Consider the following 24,233-nt stretch of genomic DNA (forward strand, 5'->3'; position numbering starts at 1 on the left):
CCTCAGCCATCTCTTCTCCAAGCTGAAGAGTCCTAACCTCTTTAATCCTTCCTCAAAGGGGATCTCTTCCATCCCCTTTATCATTTTGGTCACCTTTCTCTGACCTTTCTCCAGTGCAACTATATCTTTTTTGAGATCTTCATTCTAAAGCATATGGGGACAGACTTAAAAATCTAAACATGTATACACTAAAGGAAAGGCAAGATAGGGGAGATATGATAGAGACATTCAAATATCTCTAAGGTTTCCATGCACAGGACGTGAGCCTTTTTTAATGGAAAGAAGGCTCTAGAATGAGGGTTCATGAGATGAGGTTGAAAGGGGGAAGACCTAGAAGTAATCTCAGGAAATATTTCTTTACAGAGAGGGTGGTGGATGTGTGGAGACTCCCAGCCTCCCAGTGGAAGTGGAAGTGGTAGAGACAAAAACGGTATCTGAATTTGAGAACGCATGAGATAAATGCAAGGGATCTCCAAGGAAGTGATGAAAATTATAAAGTTAAATTAATTGGAGAGTTGGGTGGAATGGATGGCCCATGCACTCTTTTTCTGCCATCATGTTTGTATGTTTCTATGATGGAAGGCAAGCATTGTATTTTTACTGGGATAAGACAAGAAGGCATCCGGTTTATATGATGAGGCATGTTTGTTGCGAGCTATGTGAGCATGAGCCCCTCTTGCAGTGGCACAACTGATGCAACTTCTTGGGTATCTATAGGGTAAGAAGCAGAGACATCATCCAAAGGCACCATGGGCTTTTCCCACCACAGGTCCCCAGTGGTGTAGCTAGACAATTTGGCACCCGGGGCAAGAGACTTCTTCGGCGCCCCCTCCCTCCATCAATGATTTGCATTGAAATCGGTGCTATTTTCTGCAGAGCCAGGCGTTTTGGCGCCCCCTTAGACCCGGCACATGTGCTCAGTGTGCATGGAGTTTATACAGTGTCTAATTAGCATACATGGCTGTTATTACATCCCGTACTTCCACAAGTTTTTGCAGGATGCGCACAAAAAAAATCCACGCAGAAAAATCAGCAGTCTTATTACATTGGCCTGTCAGATAGCAGCATCACCCCGCCCCCATTAGACCTTCTGAAAGATAAGAGAAACACGATAGTGGCGCATGTGATCACCGTGGAAGTCTCCAAGATCCCAGTCCAGCTCAGTTCACAGATATACTGATTTCCCCGCTGCCGGCGGCTAGCACACAACATTCAGTGTCTGACCTGCACTCAGTACGCGGTGCTGCAGGGGCCCTCCACGGCCACACGCCTTCTTCCTGTACCACCCCCTTTCCTTTTGGCCGCTACAAAGAGGAGTGCAGTTCTGCAACAACGCTGCTGGACTCCTCTCGTTTGACTAACAGGGAAAGCTCCCAAAAGAAAGGTGGTGCCACCACCGCCTCAGTCAAAACAGAAACCAAGCTCGAATGAGCTTCCGCCCGCCGCGGTCTACTCCAAGCAAGTCCACTCACCGTCTCCCGGGAAACACCTCTGACTGCCAGCCGGCTCCGCCAATCAGAGGGCAGCAGCAGCGAAGACAGATGAGAGACTGCCGCCAATAGGGGACACGCGCGAGCGAGGTTGGGGAGGCTTCGCAGCCAGTTTTTCCTCGGCTACAGTCTGCGCGTGCCGGTGACAGGAATGATTGGGGTTCCTTCCAGTTGTGCGCGACGAGCTATGGTAAACTGCTGCCACGAGGCGGTGCGCGTGGGAATGGAAAAAGTTGGTCGGAGAGCGTAACAGGAGCTTTGTGATTCCTAGAGTGTATCCCTCACGCGTTTTGGCACCCCCTTAGACCCGGCGCCCGGGGCGGCCGCCCACCCCGCCCACCCCTCGCTATGCCACTGCAGGTCCCTTAAATGTTTCATGTACACACACCTAGGAAGGAAAGTCATAGGAGCAATCACACGTCGGTGGCATCCAGCCGCTTGAGACTGCTGGTAGCAGTTGGGGTGAGTGAAGCCACTCGTAGGGTCATCCCATGAGCAGTTAATGTAACGATATTGTAGGGTAAATTTCCATACCTGTATTGCCATTAATCACTAATAATGGGCCAGAGAGCTTTGACATCACTATCAGCATTTGTGAGGTCAAAATGTAACAATAACACAACTATGAGCACAAAAATCAGGCAGAAGGAGCACACAAAGGAGCTCACAGAAATAGCAGTTCCTTAGTAGCACTTCTTCATGTGTGTGACAACATGCACACACTCCTCCAGCATCCTCCTGGTTCTTTTAACAGTCACATGGTGGAAGGGGATGGAAGATATTCCAGGCAGAATGGCAGAGCAGATGGAAAGCCAGGAGACAGAAGGTTCTCAGGACACAGTCTCAGGCATGACTCCCACACATTGGTAATTGGTAATTGGTACAGAGAAATTGGGGTACTATATTTCCTTCTTTATCAGGAATTTGATCAGATCTTTTAGCAGTAAACTCAGTAGATAGAGATGCTTCTGGCTTGAAAGGTCTTTTTTGACTAACAGCCTGTACTACCATCCCGTCTCGCCAGTTCCTGGCCGTGGCACCCTCAGTACCCTCAGCCTCCATTGACCTTCCTGCTGCAGAGGCAGCACCAGGCTCCCTCCTCTGAATAAAGAGCTTCATTCTCAGCCACCACCACTGCTCTAGCTGCTTCCTGCCTTATCTTGACTATACACCCTTTCATTAAATGAGTCACACATCTTCAGATCTTCTGATGTGGAAACAACGTTATCATTGTCCTCAATTCTATATTCAAGGAAGCATTAAAAATCTTGTCAGCTCTATGCAAAATGATAAAGACAGAATAAGTTTAATCTCCTGTTCTTTGAAGAATGAAGGAATCTTATATTAGGAACTCTTAGCTTCCCATACCTGGCCACGTCTCTTGCTAATTGTCTATGGCACATTTGAAGAAACAACTTTAACTGAAAGAGTTGAGAGAATAACAGAAACATTAGCGTCATCTAGAACAATACCCTCTGAAATGACCTGAGGCTAATCCATGCCTAGTTACAAAACCAGCAGCTTTGTTATTTCAGAAGTAGACCTTAGGCTCCTTCATCAACTGATGACGCCATCATTACTGTTAGTAAACTTTCAGCATTTAATGTAACATCTCCAGTTGCTTAAGCAAATTAATTCCACAACATGAATGTCTGACCTTAAGAACTCTCACCTAGGATTGTATGCTGCTTTATTCATGATGGTCAATGACAGCTTAAATTCAAGAAAGCTACCACACATAGGGGGTCATTTTCTATAGCTTTCGCATGCGAAAAGTACCTTTTCACACGCGATAGCTAGATCGGGGCGGAGTCAGGGTGGAGTCATCACCAGAAAGGGAAGGAGTTGGGGTGGCACTGGGGGGTGGTCACGGCGAAGACATCGCTGATGGCGAAAAGGTAAGGTCCCTTATCGCCACCAGTAACGCGCCCAATAGCGCCACCTTTCATGGTGGCGCTATTGCTTTGTGAAAGCCGGCAGTGCTAACACGGTGGTGGTGCGATCACTGCCGGCTTTCGCAGGCCCACCCCCCCCCTATTACCGTATGATTCACCAAGGCCTGCGATTTTAGAAAATCCAGGCCAAAGTAAACAATTGCCAATATTCAGCTGATATTAAAAACCTTTCATTAGGTTCAGAGACATCAGAAAATTGCAGACCAATCTCTAATTTACCTACCTTATCTAAAATAATCAAAAAAGTAATGCACATTCAGCTTTATTCTGTTCTTGCAGGATTTTTATATTACACCCCCAACAATCTGGACATCATAAGGGTTTCAGTCCTGAAACAGCTCTTACTGCCCTTCCTTCAGGAATTGCTCTTAACTTGGACAGGGGTCATGCTGTACCCAGAATGCTTAGCATTTGACATCCTTGATCAATAGTTGCTTCTCAGTCGTCTTTATGTAATTGGGGTTGATACTGCTCTCACTTGGTTTAAATCTTTTCTTGAGGGTAGGATTTATCAGGTTCACTGAAATTCTTCAGTCCCTCATTCTCACCATCTCTCTTGTGGCGGTCATAGGGTTCCACTCTTCCTCTTGGCCTTTTTAATCTGTATATTTCCCCATTGCCTACACTAATATAAAGCTTGGGTTTTAGCAGTTGTCTGTATGCTGATGATTGTTGTCAGTTTTGACCCCTAAAGGTGATATGACCCTCGGGAAGTTCAGTCACTGTCTCGTTGTTATATCAGCTTGGTTGAAATTAGCTAAATTAAAAGTTAATCCTGAAAAATCTGAAACCATTTGGTACCCAGATACTTAAACCATACACATTGTCCTTCTCCTAAGATGGACACTATACTGTTTCCACTGAAGAAAGAAGCCGCCACATTAGGTTTTCAGCTCATTCCTCATTAAGCTTCTCTCCACAAATCTCAGGTCTAATACAAAGAGCTTACTTGTTTTTGTGTTTCTTTAGGCAATTAAGACCTTTTTTTGGCATTCATGATCTCACAGTTTTAACCTATGTATTTGTTTCTAGCTGTTTACATTATTCTAATGCAGTAGTAATGAGAATACTTCAGATAGTGCAGATCAAAGCAGCCAAGTTAATTTTCAACAAAAAGAAAACCAATCTAAGACCCTTGCTCATTCAACTTCATTGGTTTCCTGTAGCATTGCAAGTTCACTTCAGAAATGGCTGCTAACATTTAAAGGCCTTCCCCAGTATAATCAAACTATCTTTTTCCTTATAAACCTAGTGGTAGCCTTTGTTTTCACAACAAGAAGAGAAATATGGGGGTAACCTGAACGGAGTGGTAGTTACTACCTTGCGAAGCTTGCAGGGCAGACTGGATGGACATTTCTGCCGTCATTACTATGTTACTATACGTAAACATTGAGCATTCCTTCACCAAAAGACATTAGGCTTCTCACAAACACAAGATTTGTTTCTCTTATCTTGCAACTAGTTTTTAGAATTTGCTATCACTAGCCCTAGATTTAGAGAATGAAGTCTTTAAAGACTTATCTCTTTACCCAGGCTTTTCCAACTTAGGGCCATATTTACTAAGCCTTTTTCCCATACACACACAATGGAAGAAAATCTTTAGTAAATAGGCCCCTTAGTTTTATAATAAGTGATTCCACTTTTATTATTTTCTAGAATATCCTATGCTCAGTTCGTAATTGTTTGATCTTGTTTCATGAAGTAGTTTTATTTACCTATATGGTATTTTAACATTTTAGTGTTTATTTTGCTATTAGATTTTATTTTATATTTTTACTTTAGTGTGTTATATTTGTATTTTGTTAATTTTTTGAATAATATTTTGTACATTTTTTAAAATATTTTATTACATCACTTTGATTTTATTTTATGTAAGAAAGGTGATCAATCAAGACAAATTAACTACCTGCGACCAATAATCCGCCCTACTGCCAGCACACAGCCCTCCACAGAAGCACTTTCTGGAGGCAGTAATCTTACTCTATGTCTGCTATAAGAAGAGGATTTTCCCTTGAAATAATACAGTGTAACTGTCACAGTGATAGAAGGGAGAGCTGGATACAGTGTAATTGTTACAGTGATAGAAGGGAGAGATGAATACAGTGTAATTGTTACAGTGATAGAAAGGCGAGCACTGGATACAGTGTAACTGTCACAGTGATAGAAGGGAGAGCTGGATACAGTGTAACTGCCACAGTGATAGAAGGGAGAGCTGGATACAGTGTAATTGTTACAGTGATAGAAGGGAGAGATGAATACAGTGTAATTGTTACAGTGATAGAAAGGCGAGCACTGGATACAGTGTAACTGCCACAGTGATAGAAGGGAGAGCTGGATACAGTGTAATTGTTACAGTGATAGAAGGGAGAGATGGATACAGTGTAATTGTTACAGTGATAGAAAGGAGAGCACTGGATACAGTGTAACTGTCACAGTGATAGAAGGGAGAGCTGGATACAGTGTAACCATCACTGTGATAGAAGAGAGAGAGAGCTGGATACAGAAGAACTCGTGTCTTTTGTTACTCACTCACCTGGCATGGGGCAGCCCAGAATTTCCACCCTCATGCAGATGCTCCCATCTTCATACCATGAGCGAGGATTAATTCGAATGTATCTGGCCACGATCGGCTCTGGCAATTCATTGAGGACCGGGATCTCTTTCTCACTGTTGCCTTCAAAAACCTGTTATTATAAATAAGAGCATTGCTTGTTTCATGTTCCTGCCCCTGGGGAGCTTGGCCTTCCTTCCTCCTCTGGTGCCTGGGAGTGGAGTCTGCATTTAAGTCTTTGTCTCTCTCCTCTGTTTTTCCCCTTCAGCCTTGCCTGTTATTACATGATTTTCTCATAATGTTCGAAACCTGAAGTCCTTTCCCTTACACTTCCTCATTTGTCAGACTTTGTGTCCAACATTTATTTATTTATATGTATTTATTTAAAAATTTTTGTATACCGACATTCGTTAAGAAAACATCACATCGGTGGCCAACAGGGCTTTACAATGAAACTAATAAAAGAACTAGTGGGGGGGAGAGGAAGGGGATAGAAGGATAGGGAAACCAAGATTATGCTGTACAAATAAGTAAACACAAAAACATAATAAATGCCAGTATAGATTATGTACAAAAATATACTAGAGGGAGAGAATTAAGAAGGGGGGATTTCGGTCGTAGACCTGTGGAGGGAGGGGCGGGAAGCGAGCTGCTGAAAAAATATTTTCAGCAGCCTCCTCCTTAATAATTTTCTTTCCTTCTAACGTACTTTGCATAGCTTTGCCACTCTTCCCACTTTCACCTCCATATATAAGACTATGCCAGCCCATGACGAGCTTTCGCTTATGTTGAATTCCCATTTTCTGAAAAGCTTCCTAGGACAGTTATTTTCCTTTTAATTTCTATCTCCCTCCTCTCACCTAATGCAATCTAACCCCCAAGTTCTGAGCTTCTCCACTTCCTGTACATCCTTTCCAGAGAAGGGGTGAGTGCTGTCATTTCTCCTCCCATGGCACTCACCATGTCCACTGTCCCACTTCTGATGGGGATCCAGCTGTGGCTGTCATTGCTGACCATCACTCTGTATGCTGTGACCCAGTCACTCCTGGCAAGCAAGGGGAAGCAGATCAATAGGAATGCAATGCAAGAAGAATTTTATCACTGCAATACTTCCTCCCAGTTTTACTTTTTATCCTCATGTACATCATTGCCAACATTTTAACCTTCTAGTTTACAGTGCATCATAAAAGGCTGTTAGTGCTGCAATAGCCATGCAAAAGGGAAACAGTCACAAATGCTGTCTCTTTGCCATACTCAGTTCCCTCCCTAAACTACTTTCATCTCCTTCCTTCTCTTCACTCTCTGCTCAGACTATGGCTGACTACTTCTATGATAATGTCCCGAATTGTCAACCACGTCTTTTCTACCTCGCTCTTCTCTACTTCATTCCTCTGCTCCCTGCTCCTTTCCTGAAATCACAGTGGAGGAAACTGCCCGTCTTCTCTCCTCCTCCAAACTCACTACTTGCTCCTCTGACCCCATTCCCACCCAACTCCTCAGCTCTATTTCCCCTGCATTCATCCCTTCCATCTGTCACATCCTGAATCTATCACTTTCCACTGCTACTTGTTCCTGCTGTCTTGAGATGCTGCGAGCACACCACTCCTCAAAAATACCCTCACCAGAACCTTACCTATCCTGCCAACTATCATCCATCTTCCTATCACGTCCAAGCTACTCAAGCAAGCTCTTCACCTCCACCGTCTTAACTTTCTATTATATTCAGTCATACTCAGTCTGGTTTACTTTTAACCCTCTACATTCTGCAGAAAAAGCCCTTGCATTCTCACCTGGATATCATGGCTCTCTCCTATCATGCTTCTCTTCTTACTTCTCCCATTGCAGTTTTACAGGGTCATTCATCAGAATGCATTATGGCATTAACACGTGCAATAATCATGTTATCACATGGCACAAATGCAAAGTTTTTGAAGGGGAGAGAGAGAGAGAGCAAGAGAGAGAGAGCACCTCTGGAAAGACCTTCAAAGTATTCAACTATTTATATCTCTAAAGGAGGGCCGGCTAATAGCTCGAGGTGAGGTGTTGGTGGTAGTTTATGGTTTACATGCAGAGTGAGATGTATGAACAGCACAGTACATCTTGGTGAACATTTCATGTCATTTGGAGTGAGAAAAGTCTCACTAAGTTGAGATTTATACAATGTTCTCTCACCCTAACTTGATAGTACCCTGTTATAGAATTCATCAGGAACATTGAAGAACTCTCTCTCTCTCTGTCTCTCCCCCCCCCCCCCCCCAAGAATAGATACCTGTCTGGGCAGTTCAGGAACTGTGAAATAGAAGTATCGTGGAGTGCAAAAACGTTACTGCACCCCACGATACTATTTATGTGAAGTGCAATGTTAGCGCACAGTCTAGTTATTCTAAAATTACCATTAACATGCCCCTTTTTCTTACTGTGGCCGTTATCCATGCGATGTTATAGTATTTTGATGAATCTAGGGGTTAGTGTATCATCTGGTGGATCCTCCTCTGCCACCATCCCACTATTAACTGGTGAGCCCCTTGTCTCTTCTCTCTGTATACCAATCCCCTTAGTGCTCTGCTCCCCTCCCATGATTTTCAATGACATCTTTATGCTGGTAATTCCCAGATCTACCACTCTACTCTTATCTATGTCCTTCACCACCACCAATTCCCAGCTCTGTGATTTCCACATTGCTGCACTGCACACTTGCAATAGTCCTCCTGAGTTGGTGTGTCATGCTCCTTTTCTGGCCTTATTCAAATCCACTCTTAAAATCCACCTTCTCACGGCTGCATTTAAATCTTCACTAAAATCTCCACCAGTCTCTTCTGAATTTCAAAACAAATGGATAGAGGGGGTAGAGACACAAGTGGACTCTTCACACTGGAGTAGTGTTCAGTAGCTTTTGAAATTAACTGATGCAGCTGTGTCATGCCAAGAGGCTCCTGTAGGTCCCTCATACTGTCAGGTTTAAGCAAAGGGAAAGGTGATGGTACTGTGTACAATGTGTGTGCTGCACAAAACATGTCCTAGAGCTATACATGCCTTGCATCGAAACCCGTTAATTCACACACTACCGGACTCGTGCTATAGCTAGAAAAGAGAGGCATGCATAACTGCACATGAGCTGCTGCACATTTGAAAACCATCACCGATGTGACAAGGAGCTGCAAGGAAAGCATGAGGCACTTGATCACGTCTCATGACACACCAATTTGTTCTGGCACACTGACAGGGAAACTCTGGATTAAGGTCTATTTTGTGTGTCTATGAAGTGTGTTGTGAAAATTAATTAGTTGGTTATTCTGTTTTTCTATGAAATGTGTTAAGGAAATGAGTGAGAGGGTAAAGTTATTGTTGCAGGCATGAACCTTTGGACTGAGCTGGCATTGACACAACCTGCAGGGTGGAGCCTTGCAGGTACCCACCATCAGCGGGCAGAGTTAGCTGAGGCAGAGGTCTAGCTGAAGCTTCACCTATACCAGCCCACGTTCCCCTTGGGTTGAGTCTTTGGGTCCCGGAGCCCGCAGGTCTTACGTAGAGCCTCTGCTGATGGTCAGAAGATCCATGCCATACTGGGTCAGGCCAAGGCTCTATCAAGCCCAGCATCCTGTTTCCAACAGTGGCCAATCCAGGCCACAAGAACCTGGCAAGTACCCAAAAACTAAGTAAGGCAAAACGATTACCGGCATGGTTAAAAGGGGAGGTGAAAGAAGCTATTTTAGCCAAAAGATCTTCATTCAAAATTTGAAGAAGGATCAACAGAAGAAAATAGGATAAAGCATAAACATTGGCAAGTTAAATGTAAGACATTGATAAGACAGGCTAAGAGAGAATTTGAAAAGAAGTTGGCTGTAGAGGCAAAAATTCACAGTAAAAACTTTTTAAAATATATCCGAAGCAGAAAGCCTGTGAGGGAGTCAGTTGGACCGTTAGATGATCAAGGGCCTAAAGAAGCATTTAGAGAAGATAAGGTCATCGTGGAAAGATTAAATGACTTCTTTGCTTCAGTGTTTACTGAAGAGGATGTTGGGGAGGTACCCAAAATGGAGAAGGTTTTCATGGGTAATGATTCAGCTGGACTGAACCAAATCACGGTGAACCTAGAAGATGTGGTAGGCCTGATTGACAAACTGAAGACTAGCAAATCACCTGGACCGGATGGTATACACCCAGGGTTCTGAAGGAACTCAAAAATGAAATTTCAGACCTATTAGTACAAATTTGTAACCTATCATTAAAATCATCCATTGTACCTGAGGACTGGAGGGTGGCTAATGTAACCCCAATATTTAAAAAGGGCGCCAGGGGCGAACCGGGAAACTACAGACCGGTTAGCCTGACTTCAGTGCCAGGAAAAATAGTAGAAAGTGTTCTAAATATCAAAATCACAGAACATATAGAAAGACATGGTTTAATGGAACAAAGTCAGCATGGCTTTACCAAAGGCAAGCCTTGCCTCACAAACATGTAGATAAAGGTGAACCGGTAGATGTAGTGTATTTGGATTTTCAGAAGGCATTTGACAAAGTTCCTCATGAGAGGCTTCTAGGAAAAGTAAAAAGTCATGGTTTAGGAGACTTAGATATTTGAACACTAAGCTAATCTAACTTATGACCTTCTTTCCTATTTAATCTTATGTATTTAAGCACTGCTTGATCCCAAACGTACTGTATTCTCTTCAGTTCTAACTCTCCAATGTATCCCAGTTCTATTCACCCCTATGTTATTGTCCGCTTGCCATGTTCAACTTTATATGTATTGTTCATTGTTCACTGTTTTCTGTAAAGCTCGTTAGCTGAATTTTTTGTTCTCTGTGAATCGATGAGATGTTCCCAACATTCATTGGTATATAAAAGCTTCCAAATAAATAAATAAATAAATAGATGGTGATGTTCTTTCATGGATTACAAACTGGCTAAAAGACAGGAAACAGAGAATAGGGTTAAATGGACAATTTTCGCAGTGGAGGGGGTAGACAGTGGAGTGCCTCAGGGATCTGTATTGGGACCTGTACTTTTCAACATATTTATAAATGATATGGAAAGAAATATGACAAGTGAGGTAATCAAATTTGCAGACGATACAAAATTATTTAGAGTAGTTAAATCACAAGCAGATTGTGATAAATTGCAGGAAGACTTTGTGAGGCTGGAAAATTGGGCATCAAAATGGCAGATGAAATTTAATGTGGATAAGTGCAAGGTGATGCATATAGGGAAAAATAACCCATGCTATAGTTACTAGGGATGTGAATCATTTTTTGACGATTTAAAATATCGTCCGATATATTTTAAATCGTCAAAAATTGTTAGAGGCGATATACAATAGGAATTCCCCCGATTTATCGTCAAAAATCGTAAATCGGAGAGATGGGTGACGTCACCAACTAAGATGGCCGCTTAAGACCTCGGCTCCCCCTCCTCCGTCGCTAATCCACCTGCATCGCGGCACCAGCGGGCCTGAGGCACCAGAATTTAGACGGCCCGGGGTCCTAAATATATAGAGATGGCTACTCCCAGGAAAAAACCTGATTTAAACCGCTTCTCGTTTGCGGCGGCGAGCTCTGCAGCGGCACTCGCGGAGGAAGACAAGATGGCGCCGGCCCCGGAGCTTGCAGGGGAGACGGAGCCTGTTCCAGCGCTAACGGGCACGGAGGTACCAACCCGGCACGAATTTCAGACGTGGTTTCAGGAATTGCGGGGAGATATGGCCCGCTTTCGCCAGGAACTGGGCGACATAATTGAGAGTACCAAGCGGGACGTTCGGGAACTCGAACGGCGTGCAGATGCTACAGAAACTGGGCTACAGGACGTGCAAACAGAGTTGGAGTCGGCCCGGGAGGAGCTGGGGCAGCTCAGAGATTCACATGAAGAGCTGCAAGCTCACGTGGAGGATTTGGAGAATAGAACGCGGTGGGTGAATCTACGATTCCGGGGGGTGCCGGAAGGTGAGGCCTTTAAAGACTGTTCGCAGGTGGTGCAGGATATTTGTGCCTATTTGCTGGACCCGGGAAACACCAAAGAGAAACCACGGGAAGTGGTGCTAGAGAGAGCTCATAGAGCTTTTGGCAACCCCAAGAATAAGCAGACACGGGACATAATAGCATGCTTTCATAGTTTTTTGGTTAAGGAAGCGGTGGCAAGAGCAGCACGGGACATGGGCACTATAACCTGGAAGGAATGCAAAATCGAGGTGTTCCAGGATCTAGCCATCTCCACTATCAGGAAGAGGCGTGCATTCCGAGATGTCATCAACATTCTTCGGTCCCAAAACATCCGGTATCGCTGGCTCTTTCCTTTCGGCTTACACTTTACAATAAATGGTGTACAGTCCCGCGTGCAGCGTGTAATGGAAGCTGAAGATATCTTGCGGGCAGCCGGCTTACCAGCTGTGGACGAAGGCTCTAGCAATACCGCAGCCGGGGATTCCCAGCGCAGTGAAAGATCCAGGTGGAAAAGAGTGGACAATGGTGGGAGAAGATTACGTCGCAGATCAGGAGGACCATCAGGCCTGGAGGAGCCCGACTGAGACTGCACGGGACCTTGATTTGGTTTGCTTGTACGACAGGCTGGATTCTGGTGCACAGTGACTGAGTTTGTTTATGGATAAATCCATGGGGTTAGAGGTTTATCAAGGCCCTTCGGGGGGGTGAATAGCAAGCATTGGGTGTTGATGTTAATGTTCAAGTATTGAAAATTTTGCATTTTTTGTCTCTAGCAGGGGGCACTTTGCTATTTTTGGATATCAGTTGGAGGAGGGGGACCATACCAAGGTCATGTGGTGACGCCCGGTCTCCTGTGGTGGAACTCCACTCGAGGCTGAGTGGATGGCAGTTGGGTGGGGAGGGGATGGAGGGGGGGGCAAGGGTGGGGACCAGGGATGGGAGTTTCACAGGGGAAGGCATTTACCCACAGGAAGAGAGGAGGATCTTACGGAGCATAGTTTCTGTCGAGCGTAGCCCTCGTTGTATTGCTGGTGCGCAAGGCAGGCTAAGACCCAGTGCCAATACCTAATAATGAGGCCTATAAAGTTACTTTCTATTAATGTAAAGGGCCTTAATACCTATACTAAAAGGCAGCTGTTTTTGCGTGATATGGCCCATCATAAGGCGGACATTGTTTTTTGCCAAGAAACTCATCTCAGGAAACGGTACGAGCGTCTCCCGGTCTCCAAAGGGTACCCACAGGTCTCTCACGCAGCGGCCACTGCTCAACATAAGTATAATGGGGTGGGGATATTGTTTGCGAGTTCCCTGGTGGTGGATGTCAAATCCGAGATCAGGGATGTGGAGGGAAGATATATTTTGGTGAAAGCGAAAATTAATGAGGAATTGTATACTTTACTAAACGTGTATGCCCCTAATGTGGAACAATCTGGATTTTATGCTAAACTTTCGACCATCATCAGTGAGTGGGTGGAAGGTCGTCTTCTGGTGGGGGGGGATTTCAACATCACGCGATATCCCTATCTTGACAATACACATAGTGGGGGTCTAGGGGGGAAACTAGCCCGGAAGGCACTTAAATACCTGATAGAGGATCGTGGGCTCATTGACGTGTGGCGACTCCGCAATCCTACAGCAAGGAACTATACGTTTTTTTCCCATCCACACAAGTCCTATTCCAGGATCGACTTTTTCTTAATAGATAAAAATATGGTGGAGACGGTCCTGGAAGCGGAAGTGGGTACTATTACATGGTCGGATCACGCCCCAGTTTGGCTCACAATACAATCTAGAGCCCCTCAGGCGGGCGCCAAGTTTTGGAGATTGAATGATAGATTGCTGGATGATAAAGAATTTGTGATGCAGCTTAGGAAACAGATTATTGAGTTTCTGGCTATTAATGAGAATGGAGAAGTGTCACCAGGGGTTGTTTGGGATAGTCTAAAGGCGTTTGTCAGGGGTCTTTGTATAGCACGAGCAGCCCATGTAAAGAAAGAGAGGGCCCGGGAACGCCTCCGTTTACTGGAGAGGGTGGCCAAATTAGAACTAAGGCATAAGCGGACACTAGACCCTGCTACTCTACGGCACCTTGTGGTAGCACGGCAGGCACTGCGGGGACTGGATGGGGACCAGATAGCTTATCAGCTCCAATTATTGAAACAGCATCATTATGAATGGGGGAACAAGGCCGGGCGGTGTTTGGCCCGCAAACTTAAAGAAAGAGTAGCGCAATCCCAAATCACAAAGATCAAGGGTGAACAAGGTCAGTATGTGTATTCGCAGAAAGATATCGGGCAATGTTTTAATAAGTTCTATCAGAAACTTTATGATGTAGAAACGTTGTGTACGCCTGAGGAGATCACCCAATATTTGCGGGATGTTAATTTGCCGGTGCTCTCACAAGTTCAGAGGGATATGCTTAATGCGGAGTTGAGGGAAGGGGAGGTGTCACTTATTATTAAGGACCTCAAGCTGGGGAAATCCCCTGGTTTAGACGGGTTTACGGGAAAATTCTATAAAGTTTTTAGTGTGGAGCTGACCCCGCCGCTAGTGGCGATGTACAATGATACCAGGTTGCAGGGCACATTCTCCAAGGAATCTAATACTGCGGGGATCACAGTTTTGGCTAAGCCGGGCAGGGATCACACCCTGTGCGGGTCATACCGGCCGATCTCCCTAATTAACATTGATCTGAAAGTGTTGGCGAGGGCACTGGCTGTACGTTTAGGTAGAGTGGCCCCTTGGTTGGTAGATAAGGATCAGTCCGGCTTTATTCCTGGCAGACTTGCCTCGGATAACGTGAGGAGGGTGGTGGAACTAATGTGGTGGGCGCAGAATAAGGACACTCCCATGGTCCTGCTTACAGTGGACGCCGAAAAGGCGTTCGACCGAGTGCATTGGCCGTTTTTATTTAGGGTTTTGGAAGTTATGGGAATTGGGGAATCTTTTATTACCTGGGTCCAAAAGCTTTATGGCAGCCCGCAAGCTAGGATAAAAATCAATGGGGCTTATTCGGAGCCTTTTGAAGTCAAACGGGGTACTCGCCAAGGCTGCCCTCTGTCCCCTTTGTTGTTTGCACTTTCGTTAGAACCTCTTGCAGAGAAAATACGGAGACACCCTGACATACATGGAGTATCGATCCGTGATACAGACTACAAGATCTCGCTTTTTGCCGATGATCTTTTATTTACAGTTACCACGCCAGAAACCTCACTGCTCCTCCTTTTAAGGGAACTCAATGCGTTTGGTCGACTGTCTGGCTTTAAGATTAATGCCGAGAAGTCGGAACTGTTAAATGTTTCCATGCCAAGGGTTCAATTTGAGAATTTGGGGAAAGCATTGCCTTTTCGCTGTGCAAGGGACTCCATAAAATATTTGGGGGTCAAATTGGGGTCTCACCTCAATGGGCTTTGTAGCCTCAATTATGAGCCACTGTGGTCTCAGGTCCAACAAGATATGGACAGATGGGACAGAACTGATCTATCGTGGTTTGGCAGGATAGCTGCTATCAAAATGAACATTTTACCCAGACTCTGTTATGTGTTCCAAACGTTACCTGTGGCGGTGCCGGAAGGGGCTATGCGGATCTGGCAAAGAAAGTTGTTTCGCTTTATTTGGAAACGCAAACCACCGAGGGTTTCCCGATCAATTTTATATCGAGATAGACTACGGGGGGGCCTCAATGTTCCTAACTTACGCTGGTATTACACTGCTATTATTTTAGGGGTGATAGTGAATTGGCATGGAATGGAGACGTCCAAACAGTGGGTTACTATAGAGCAAGCTGCTTCTGGGGATATTCCACTCGCCTCTCGGGTATGGAGTAGAGACCCAAGGAAGGCCATTGTTCCTTCTCTAACGCCCTTCACGAAGGCCGTTATGCGACTATGGGTTCAATGGAGGGACAGGATGGCAGGGTCTAAAAGGATCTACCACCTAACATCCGTTTTGGGTCATCCTGGATTCTCTCCAGGCCTTAATTTGGCTTTTTCGCAGAGATGGCAACAACTAGGCTTGACCAAGGCAGGGCAATTCTTCAGGGGGTCTACTGTGCTGGACATGACTGAGATCCAGGATAAACATGCAGGAACGCCAGGGGACTGGTATGCCTACCAGCAAATTATTCACTTCCTGAGGTCGGAGGGGGCACCTGGGGAGTTTTCCAAAGGTAAATCCCTATTTGAGTCCTTGTGTGAACAGCGGGGGCCTATCGCCAAGCCGATTTCCCGGTTGTATATACTCATTAATAGTGGGGAGAAGGTTAAAGCATCTTACCAATTACACTGGGAGTCGGATTTGGGTCACATTCTCCAAGACTCTGAATGGGACCAATGTTATATGATTACGGGTAGGAGCTCCATTTCCGCAACCATTAAGGAAAATGGTTACAAATTACTCTATAGATGGTATATGTCACCGGACCGCTTACATCGCATGAATCCCCAGATTAGCGACGCTTGCTGGCGGAATTGTGGGGAGCGGGGCACATTTTACCACATGTGGTGGACATGTCCCAAGATACAAATTTTTTGGGCGATGATCACTGGGTATGCTACCGGGATTCTAGGGGTTGACGTGCAACCAGATCCCAAAGGATGTCTCTTAAGCCTGGTGGATAACACATTTAGTGATAAGCATAAATTGCTCTTAATACAAATATATATCGCCGCTCGGAGTGAACTAGCGTTTCGCTGGAAACATGTCGATGCTCCTACTATGACGCACATTCACTTGCGCTTAGACAGGTTATATCAGATGGGTTATTTAACTGCGCTCAAACACGATCGAGTTCATAAATTTCGTGATGTGTGGGCACCTTACGAAGTAGGGCTGGCAAAGCAGGCTTGAAGAGTCCTCTTTGACTGTGGTGATTCCTTCTAGGGGGCGGGGGGAGGGAGGGGGGGGAATGAGGGGGGGAAGGGGAGGATAAAGAGTGGGGGGGGGGGGGATTGGAAAAAGCCAGTGACTGTCTCTATCAGGAACTGTTGTTATTGCTAGATTATGTGATATGACTATGGTTGTATTATGTGGGGAGTTATTTGTAGCCCTTCTGGTTTGTATTTCCTTTTTGTTGTTGTAAACGGGGTTATGCCTGAGATGGCTGGGGAGCCTGCCTTGTTGGTACAGAGTGTTCATGTATCATTATACCTGTTCATGATTCCGTGTAACTATGTCAGTTATGTCTTCTGGCAGAAATAAAAACAAATTTACAAAAAAAAAAAAAATCGTAAATCGGGGGAAGGGGGAGGGCGGGAAAACTGGCACACTAAAACAACCCTAAAACCCACCCGACCCTTTAAAATAAATCTCCCACCCTCCCGAACCCCCCCAAAATGTCTTAAATTACCTGGGGTCCAGCGCCGGCACTACCTTTGCCCTGTCATATGACAGGGCAAAGGTAGTGCCGGCGCCATTTTGGTTCCTGTCCCCCGACGTCACGAGCGCAGGAGATCGCTCCCGGACCCCCGCTGGACCCCCAGGGACTTTTGGCCAGCTTGGGGGGGCCTCCTGACCCCCACAAGACTTGCCAAAAGTCCAGCAGGGGTCCGGGAGCGATCTCCTGCACTCGAATCTTATTGCCGTATTGCAAAATGGCGCCGGCCGTATGGCCGTATGGCCGGCGCCATTTTGCAGAGATGATGGCCCACCTCTTCAGTTTCCAAACAGGTTTGGATATTAGAGATGACTTGTTTGGAAACTGAAGAGGTGGGCCGTCATCTCTGGCTTTTTGGTTTTTTGGATTGTTGGGCTGATGTAGTTATGATTGAGGGTCCTACAAAAATTGTGTATATTTTCTTCTGAAATTTGACGGCTGGAATATGATTGTATGAATGAGATACCAGTCTTAACCATACATTGTGATTTATTGTTTACAACTTTGGTTACTGGAATACACAGATTGTGTTGAGGGCTTTTTTGGTGTGAGAGATATACCCATGCCAGAAATGATATTCAAAGATAATTATTCTGCGGAAAAGAAAATCTCAGTGAACTTCAAAGATGTACTAGGGCAAATTGGCAATCTAAAAAGTAGCAAGTCATCTGGACCAGATGATATACATCTCAGAGTGCTGAAAGAAGTGAGAAATGAAATTGGGGCCTGCTATTGGAAATTTGTAAACTGTCAACATCATCTATGATTCTTGAAGATTGGAGGGTTGGCAGAATAACACCAATTTTTAAAAAGGGATCAAGGGGAGATCCAAGAAACTACAGACCTGTGAGTCTGACATCCATGCCAGGCAAAGTGGTAGAAACTATCATAAAAACTAAATTGCTGAGCATATAGATAAGCAAAGTTTAATGGGACAAAGCCTACATGGACTTAGCCAAGGGAAGTCCTGCCTCCCAAATTAGCTACATTTTTTTGAGGGCATAAATAAATATGTGGATAAAGGTGAGCCAGTTGATATAATGTATTTGGTGACATGGGATGTGGACTGGTTACGACGGTTTGCCAGGCTTGGGCTATCTGTGTTAGCATCGTTTGCTCCTGCATCACATGATCTCACAATGCCCGCTGCTGATCAATATGCATTTGCAGAGCATTCTGTAATTGTTGCTGCTCTGTTGCAAGCACTTGGATCACCACCTTGTGAGGCAGTGCCCCTAGTGTTCCCGTTTACCTGTGCAGAACCAGGAAAGATGCTCGGTCCACCTTACATGCCTTAAGGAGAGAATGCTCTGTGAGTGGGATCCTGCGGGGCAGGTGGGGATAATCAGACCAGGCCCAGGTCTCCGGGAGGAAGGCAGCTCCTGTAATGTATCACTGTTCAAAGACTGAGCTGAGAGGAAGCAGTTTAAACTGTGAGTAGAGAGAGCACACTGAAGGCAAAGTCAGTCTACTGTTGTGTGAATAAAGATTAAGTTTTAAGAGAGGCTGGAGTCAGAGTGAATTCCTGCTTCCAGGCCTGAGAGAATCAACGCTTGTTCCCACACCTTCTTCAACTTCCTTGCTTACAGAGCTGCCTCCAAATTAAGTACCTCTCTGGGGAAAGGAGAGGGGTAGGACAAACACAATAACCCTGCTAGCCTGTCTGGCCTTTGCTCACTGCTTGACTCCTGACTACACAGGCGAGGCTAGCGCTCTTGGCCTATTGAGTGAAGGCTGGGTGAGTGAAATTGGGAGGCTCAAGGAAAAAGATAAAACTCTGTAGGGTTTTTTTTCTTCTGCTGCTGCTTCCGATCTTACTATTTATTTATTTATTTATTTATTTGCGCTTTTTCTTGACCGACCATCATCAGAGATATCATGCCGGTTTTCATGTAACAGGGGAAAACAAAGCATGAAGAGAGCAGCTACAAAAACAGGTTAAGGAAGAACTGGGAGGTGCAGAGGAAGGTGCACGTAGAAGCAATAGCTTAAGGCTTGCAAGCAGTATAGTAAACATATACATAATATGTGTCCCAACATTTAAGATGAGATGACGGAGTGCAAATATCCAATAGTGCGTACAATGTGTGGACAGGTTAAATGAGCTATAAATTTCACAATATTTGGATGCTGAGAGGCAGCACGGAAAGTATAGACAAAATGTAACAAACAGGTGAACCTTAAATATAGACAAAGCTTAACATACAGGCGAACATACTACTGCCACCATAACTGGTAACCTGGCAATAGTGCTTGGGGAATGGCCAGAAAGAATAAGGAGGTAGACTCTGACTGTTTTCCTTATGTGTAATTAATTTACAGTGAAAGAAAGTCAAATAACAAATGCAGCTCACCTTAGGTTCAGGTAGCACAGAGACATCACACATAGCAGGTCTTTGCATAGAAGGGATTCCTGTCTGCAGGTCACCTTAAGTTCAGGTAGCACACAGATATCACACACAGCAGGTCTTTGCATAGAAGGGATTCCTGTCTGCAGCTCACCTTAAGTTCAGGTAGCACACAGATATCGCACACAGCAGGTCTTTGCATAGAAGGGATTCCTGTCTGCAGCTCACCTTAAGTTCAGGTAGCACACAGATATCGCACACAGCAGGTCTTTGCATAGAAGGGATTCCTGTCTGCAGCTCACCTTAAGTTCAGGTAGCACACAGATATCGCACACAGCAGGTCTTTGCATGGAAGGGATTCCTGTCTGCAGCTCACCTTAAGTTCAGGTAGCACACAGATATCACACATAGCAGGTCTTTGCATAGAAGGGATTCCTGTCTGCAGCTCACCTTAAGTTCAGGTAGCACACAGATATCACACACAGCAGGTCTTTGCATAGAAGGGGTTCCTATCTGCAGCTCACCTTAAGTTCAGGTAGCACACAGATATCACACATAGCAGGTCTTTGCATGGAAGGGATTCCTGTCTGCAGCTCACCTTTTCAGGTAGCACACAGATATCACACACAGCAGGTCTTTGCATGGAAGGGATTCCTGTCTGCAGCTCACCTTAAGTTCAGGTAGCACACAGATATCACACACAGCAGGTCTTTGCATGGAAGGGATTCCTGTCTGCGGCTCTCCTTAAGTTCAGGTAGCACACAGATATCACACACAGCAGGTCTTTGCATGGAAGGGATTCCTGTCTGCGGCTCACCTTAGGTTCAGGTAGCACACAGATATCACACACAGCAGGTCTTTGCATGGAAGGGATTCCTGTCTGCAGCTGGGGCCTTCCTAACCCTTCTAGCCCTAAATTCTTGTATTCCGGTGAGGAGCTCCTCCCTTCACCAAGCATTCTTTTTGGGTCTGGATTTAAGGTGGAGCAGGCAAGACAGCTGTGCCCAGTCCCTTAAGATGGTCTGTAGGAGTTTCCTGTGCACTCCCTCATAGTGCTACTATCATTCTCCAATCAGGAAAGAGAAAGTACTTTACAGAAAAGGGAAAGAAATGCCTGGAGCTGAAGTATTCACGTATTCAATTCATGTGGAAGATAGAAAGTGTCCCACATCTCAGTAAATGTCCGGAGACCTGGTCCCTATGCACAGTGCCACAGCATTGATTGCTGCAGGACCCTCTTAAATAGCACAAGTCTGAGAAGGCAGTAGCTGGAATGTTTATTTATTGCTTCATTAAAGAATGTATTTTTGGCATGTTTTGGAAAAAAATAACAAGATTTCAATCCAACAGAATATTTTGTTTCATAATATAAACCATCCAAGCTGTGCTTGAAACATGATGCGGACTGAAGATGTGAAAAACTGAACAACACACAGAGGAGCCAAGTCAGCAAGCTCCTGCTGGTGGGCAGAGGTTTGTGAAAACCTGGGGTCAAACTGAAACCAGGCAAATCTCAGCCTGCTTCATGTCTGAGAGGAAATTTGGAAGTTTCCCAGATGCCCTGGGTGCAAAGTTAATCTGGGGAGGATCCAAAACCTATGAAGTGTGAGAAGCATTCCTCTGGCTCTGCCTTGTCACACAGGCCTCAGTACAGCTCCTTGGTGAGGCCTCACCTGGAGTATCGAGATCAGTTCTGGAGCCCGTATCTCAAAAGGGACAGAGACAGGACAGAGGTGGTCCAGAGAAGACCTGCACGAAAAGACATAAAAGATGAGAACTGAGGACCTGAATATGAATACCCTAAAGGAGAGGAGAGACAAATATTTAAATATCTGAAAGAAATTAATGTACCAATAAATATTTTCTGAAGGAAAGGAGGCTGAAGAACTAAGGGTCATAATATGAAACTCCAGAGAGGAAGACTCGGGATAATGAGAAAATACTTAGCCCACAGCAAGACTGCTTGATGCAAGGAATGACCTCCAGTAAAGGAAAAACAGTGCCCAAATTCAAAAGTGCATGGGAAAAACACAGAGGATGCTTTACTGGCAAGAAGATGAAATTATAATACTGGGGTAATGAGCATGGAGCAGATTCCATACAAAACTCCACTCCTATGAATGTATTGTGCTTCCAAGAAAGGTACAAGAGTAACCTGCATGGAGCAGCAGTTACTGCCCTTAAGAGAAACATGGGGGTAACCTGCACAGAGCAGCAGTTACTGCCCTTAACAGAAACATGGGGGTAACCTGCACGGAGCAGCAGTTACTGCCCTTAACAGAAACATGGGGGTAACCTGCACAGAGCAGCAGTTATTACCCTTAACAGAAACATGGGGGTAACCTGCACAGAGCAGCAGTTACTACCCTTAACAGAAACATGGAGGTAACCTGCACAGAGTGGCAGTTACTACCCTTAACAGAAACATGGGGGTAACCTGCACAGAGCAGCAGTTACTACCCTTAACAGAAACATGGCGGTAACCTGCACAGAGCAGCAGTTACTACCCTTAACAGAAACATGGGGGTAACCTGCACAGAGCAGCAGTTACTACCCTTAACAGAAACATGGGGGTAACCTGCACAGAGCAGCAGTTACTACCCTTAACAGAAACATGGGGGTAACCTGCACAGAGCAGCAGTTACTACCCTTAACAGAAACATGGGGGTAACCTGCACAGAGCAGCAGTTATTACCCTTAACAGAAACATGGGGGTAACCTGCATGTAGCGACAGTTACTGCCCTTAACAGAAACATGGGGGTAACCTGCATGTAGCGACAGTTACTACCCTTAACAGAAACATGGGGGTAACCTGCATGTAGCGACAGTTACTACCCTTAACAGAAACATGGGGGTAACCTGCATGGAGCGGCAGTTACTGCCCTTAACAGAAACATGGGGGTAACCTGCACAGAGCAGCAGTTACTGCCCTTAACAGAAACATGGGGGTAACCTGCATGGAGCGGCAGTTACTGCCCTTAACAGAAACATGGGGGTAACCTGCACAGAGCAGCAGTTACTGCCCTTAACAGAAACATGGGGGTAACCTGCACGGAGCAGCAGTTACTGCCCTTAACAGAAACATGGGGATAACCTGCACGGAGCGGCAGTTACTGCCCTTAACAGAAACATGGGGGTAACCTGCATGGAGCAGCAGTTACTGCCCTTAACAGAAACATGGGGATAACCTGCACGGAGCGGCAGTTACTGCCCTTAACAGAAACATGGGGGTAATCTGCATGGAGCAGCAGTTACTACCCTTAAGAGAAACATGGGGGTAACCTGCATGGAGCGGCAGTTACTACCCTTAACAGAAACATGGGGGTAACCTGCACGGAGCGGCAGTTACTATCCTTAACAGAAACATGGGGGTAACCTGCACGGAGCGGCAGTTACTATCCTTAACAGAAACATGGGGGTAACCTGCATGGAGTGGCAGTTACTGCCCTTAACAGAGGGCATGGGGGTAACCTGCATGGAGCGGCAGTTACTGCCCTTAACAGAAACATTGGGGTAACCTGCACGGAGCGGCAGTTACTGCCCTTAAAAGAAACATGGGGGTAACCTGCATGGAGCGGCAGTTACTATCCTTAACAGAAACATGGGGGTAACCTGCATGGAGTGGCAGTTACTGCCCTTAACAGAGGGCATGGGGGTAACCTGCATGGAGCGGCAGTTACTGCCCTTAACAGAAACATTGGGGTAACCTGCACGGAGCGGCAGTTACTGCCCTTAAAAGAAACATGGGGGTAACCTGCACGGAGCGGCAGTTACTGCCCTTAAAAGAAACATGGGGGTAACCTGCATGGAGCAGCAGTTACTACCCTTAACAGAAACATGGGGGTAACCTGCACGGAGCAGCAGTTACTGCCCTTAACAGAAACATGGGGATAACCTGCACGCAGCGGCAGTTACTACCCTTAACAGAAACATGGGGGTAACCTGCAAGGAGTGGCAGTTACTACCCTTAACAGAAACATGGGGGTAACCTGCATGGAGCAGCAATTACTACCCTTTAGGGATGTGAATCATTTTTTGACGATTTAAAATATCGTCCGATATATTTTAAATCGTCAAAAATCATTAGAGGCGATATATATCTGTCAACCACTCATCTCTATTAACAGGTCTGGCAGACATAGGCATTAAGGGTACAGTGCTCAGCTGGTTCAAGTCCTTCCTGGCAAATAGACAATTTAAGGTAAAAATTAACAACAAAGAATCTCATCCGGTCCCATCCAACCAGGGGGTCCCTCAAGGTTCCTCACTCTCCCCAACCCTTTTTAATATTTACCTCTTACCTCTCTGTCAACTACTTTCTAAACTAAATCTAACCCATTACCTTTACGCGGATGACATCCAAATACTCATCCCAATCACCGAATCTATACACAAAACCCTGATTCATTGGAACAATTGTTTGCAACAAATCAATCATCTTCTTGCTAGCCTTAATCTTATTCTTAACAACAACAAAACGGAGATCCTAATTATCAATCAGGACTTCAACAACAAGTTGCTAAACCCAGCTAACCCAGTCACTGCAACCATTCCTTTACTAAATAATTCACCACAGGTA

General features: G+C 45.3%; 1 protein-coding gene across 5 annotated transcripts in view; it reads right to left on the reverse strand.

The window, feature by feature from the left end:
- CPXM2 (carboxypeptidase X, M14 family member 2) overlaps positions 1–24,233 on the reverse strand; it is a 211,417-nt gene that overhangs the window by 111,755 nt on the left and 75,429 nt on the right. For 4 of the 5 annotated variants that reach the window (XM_029610606.1, XM_029610602.1, XM_029610603.1 and 1 more), the window contains exons 5-6: positions 6,957–7,041; positions 5,979–6,129 (exon numbers count right to left, since the gene is read on the reverse strand). In XM_029610606.1, the coding sequence (XP_029466466.1) occupies positions 5,979–6,129; positions 6,957–7,041 (236 nt within the window). Of the gene's footprint in view, positions 1–5,978; positions 6,130–6,956; positions 7,042–19,659; positions 20,066–24,233 lie in introns of those variants that run through there. The other variant, XM_029610604.1, reaches the window with a different exon arrangement.

Source organism: Rhinatrema bivittatum, chromosome 7 (genome assembly GCF_901001135.1).
Source record: "Rhinatrema bivittatum chromosome 7, aRhiBiv1.1, whole genome shotgun sequence".
Lineage (NCBI taxonomy): Eukaryota > Metazoa > Chordata > Amphibia > Gymnophiona > Rhinatrematidae > Rhinatrema > Rhinatrema bivittatum.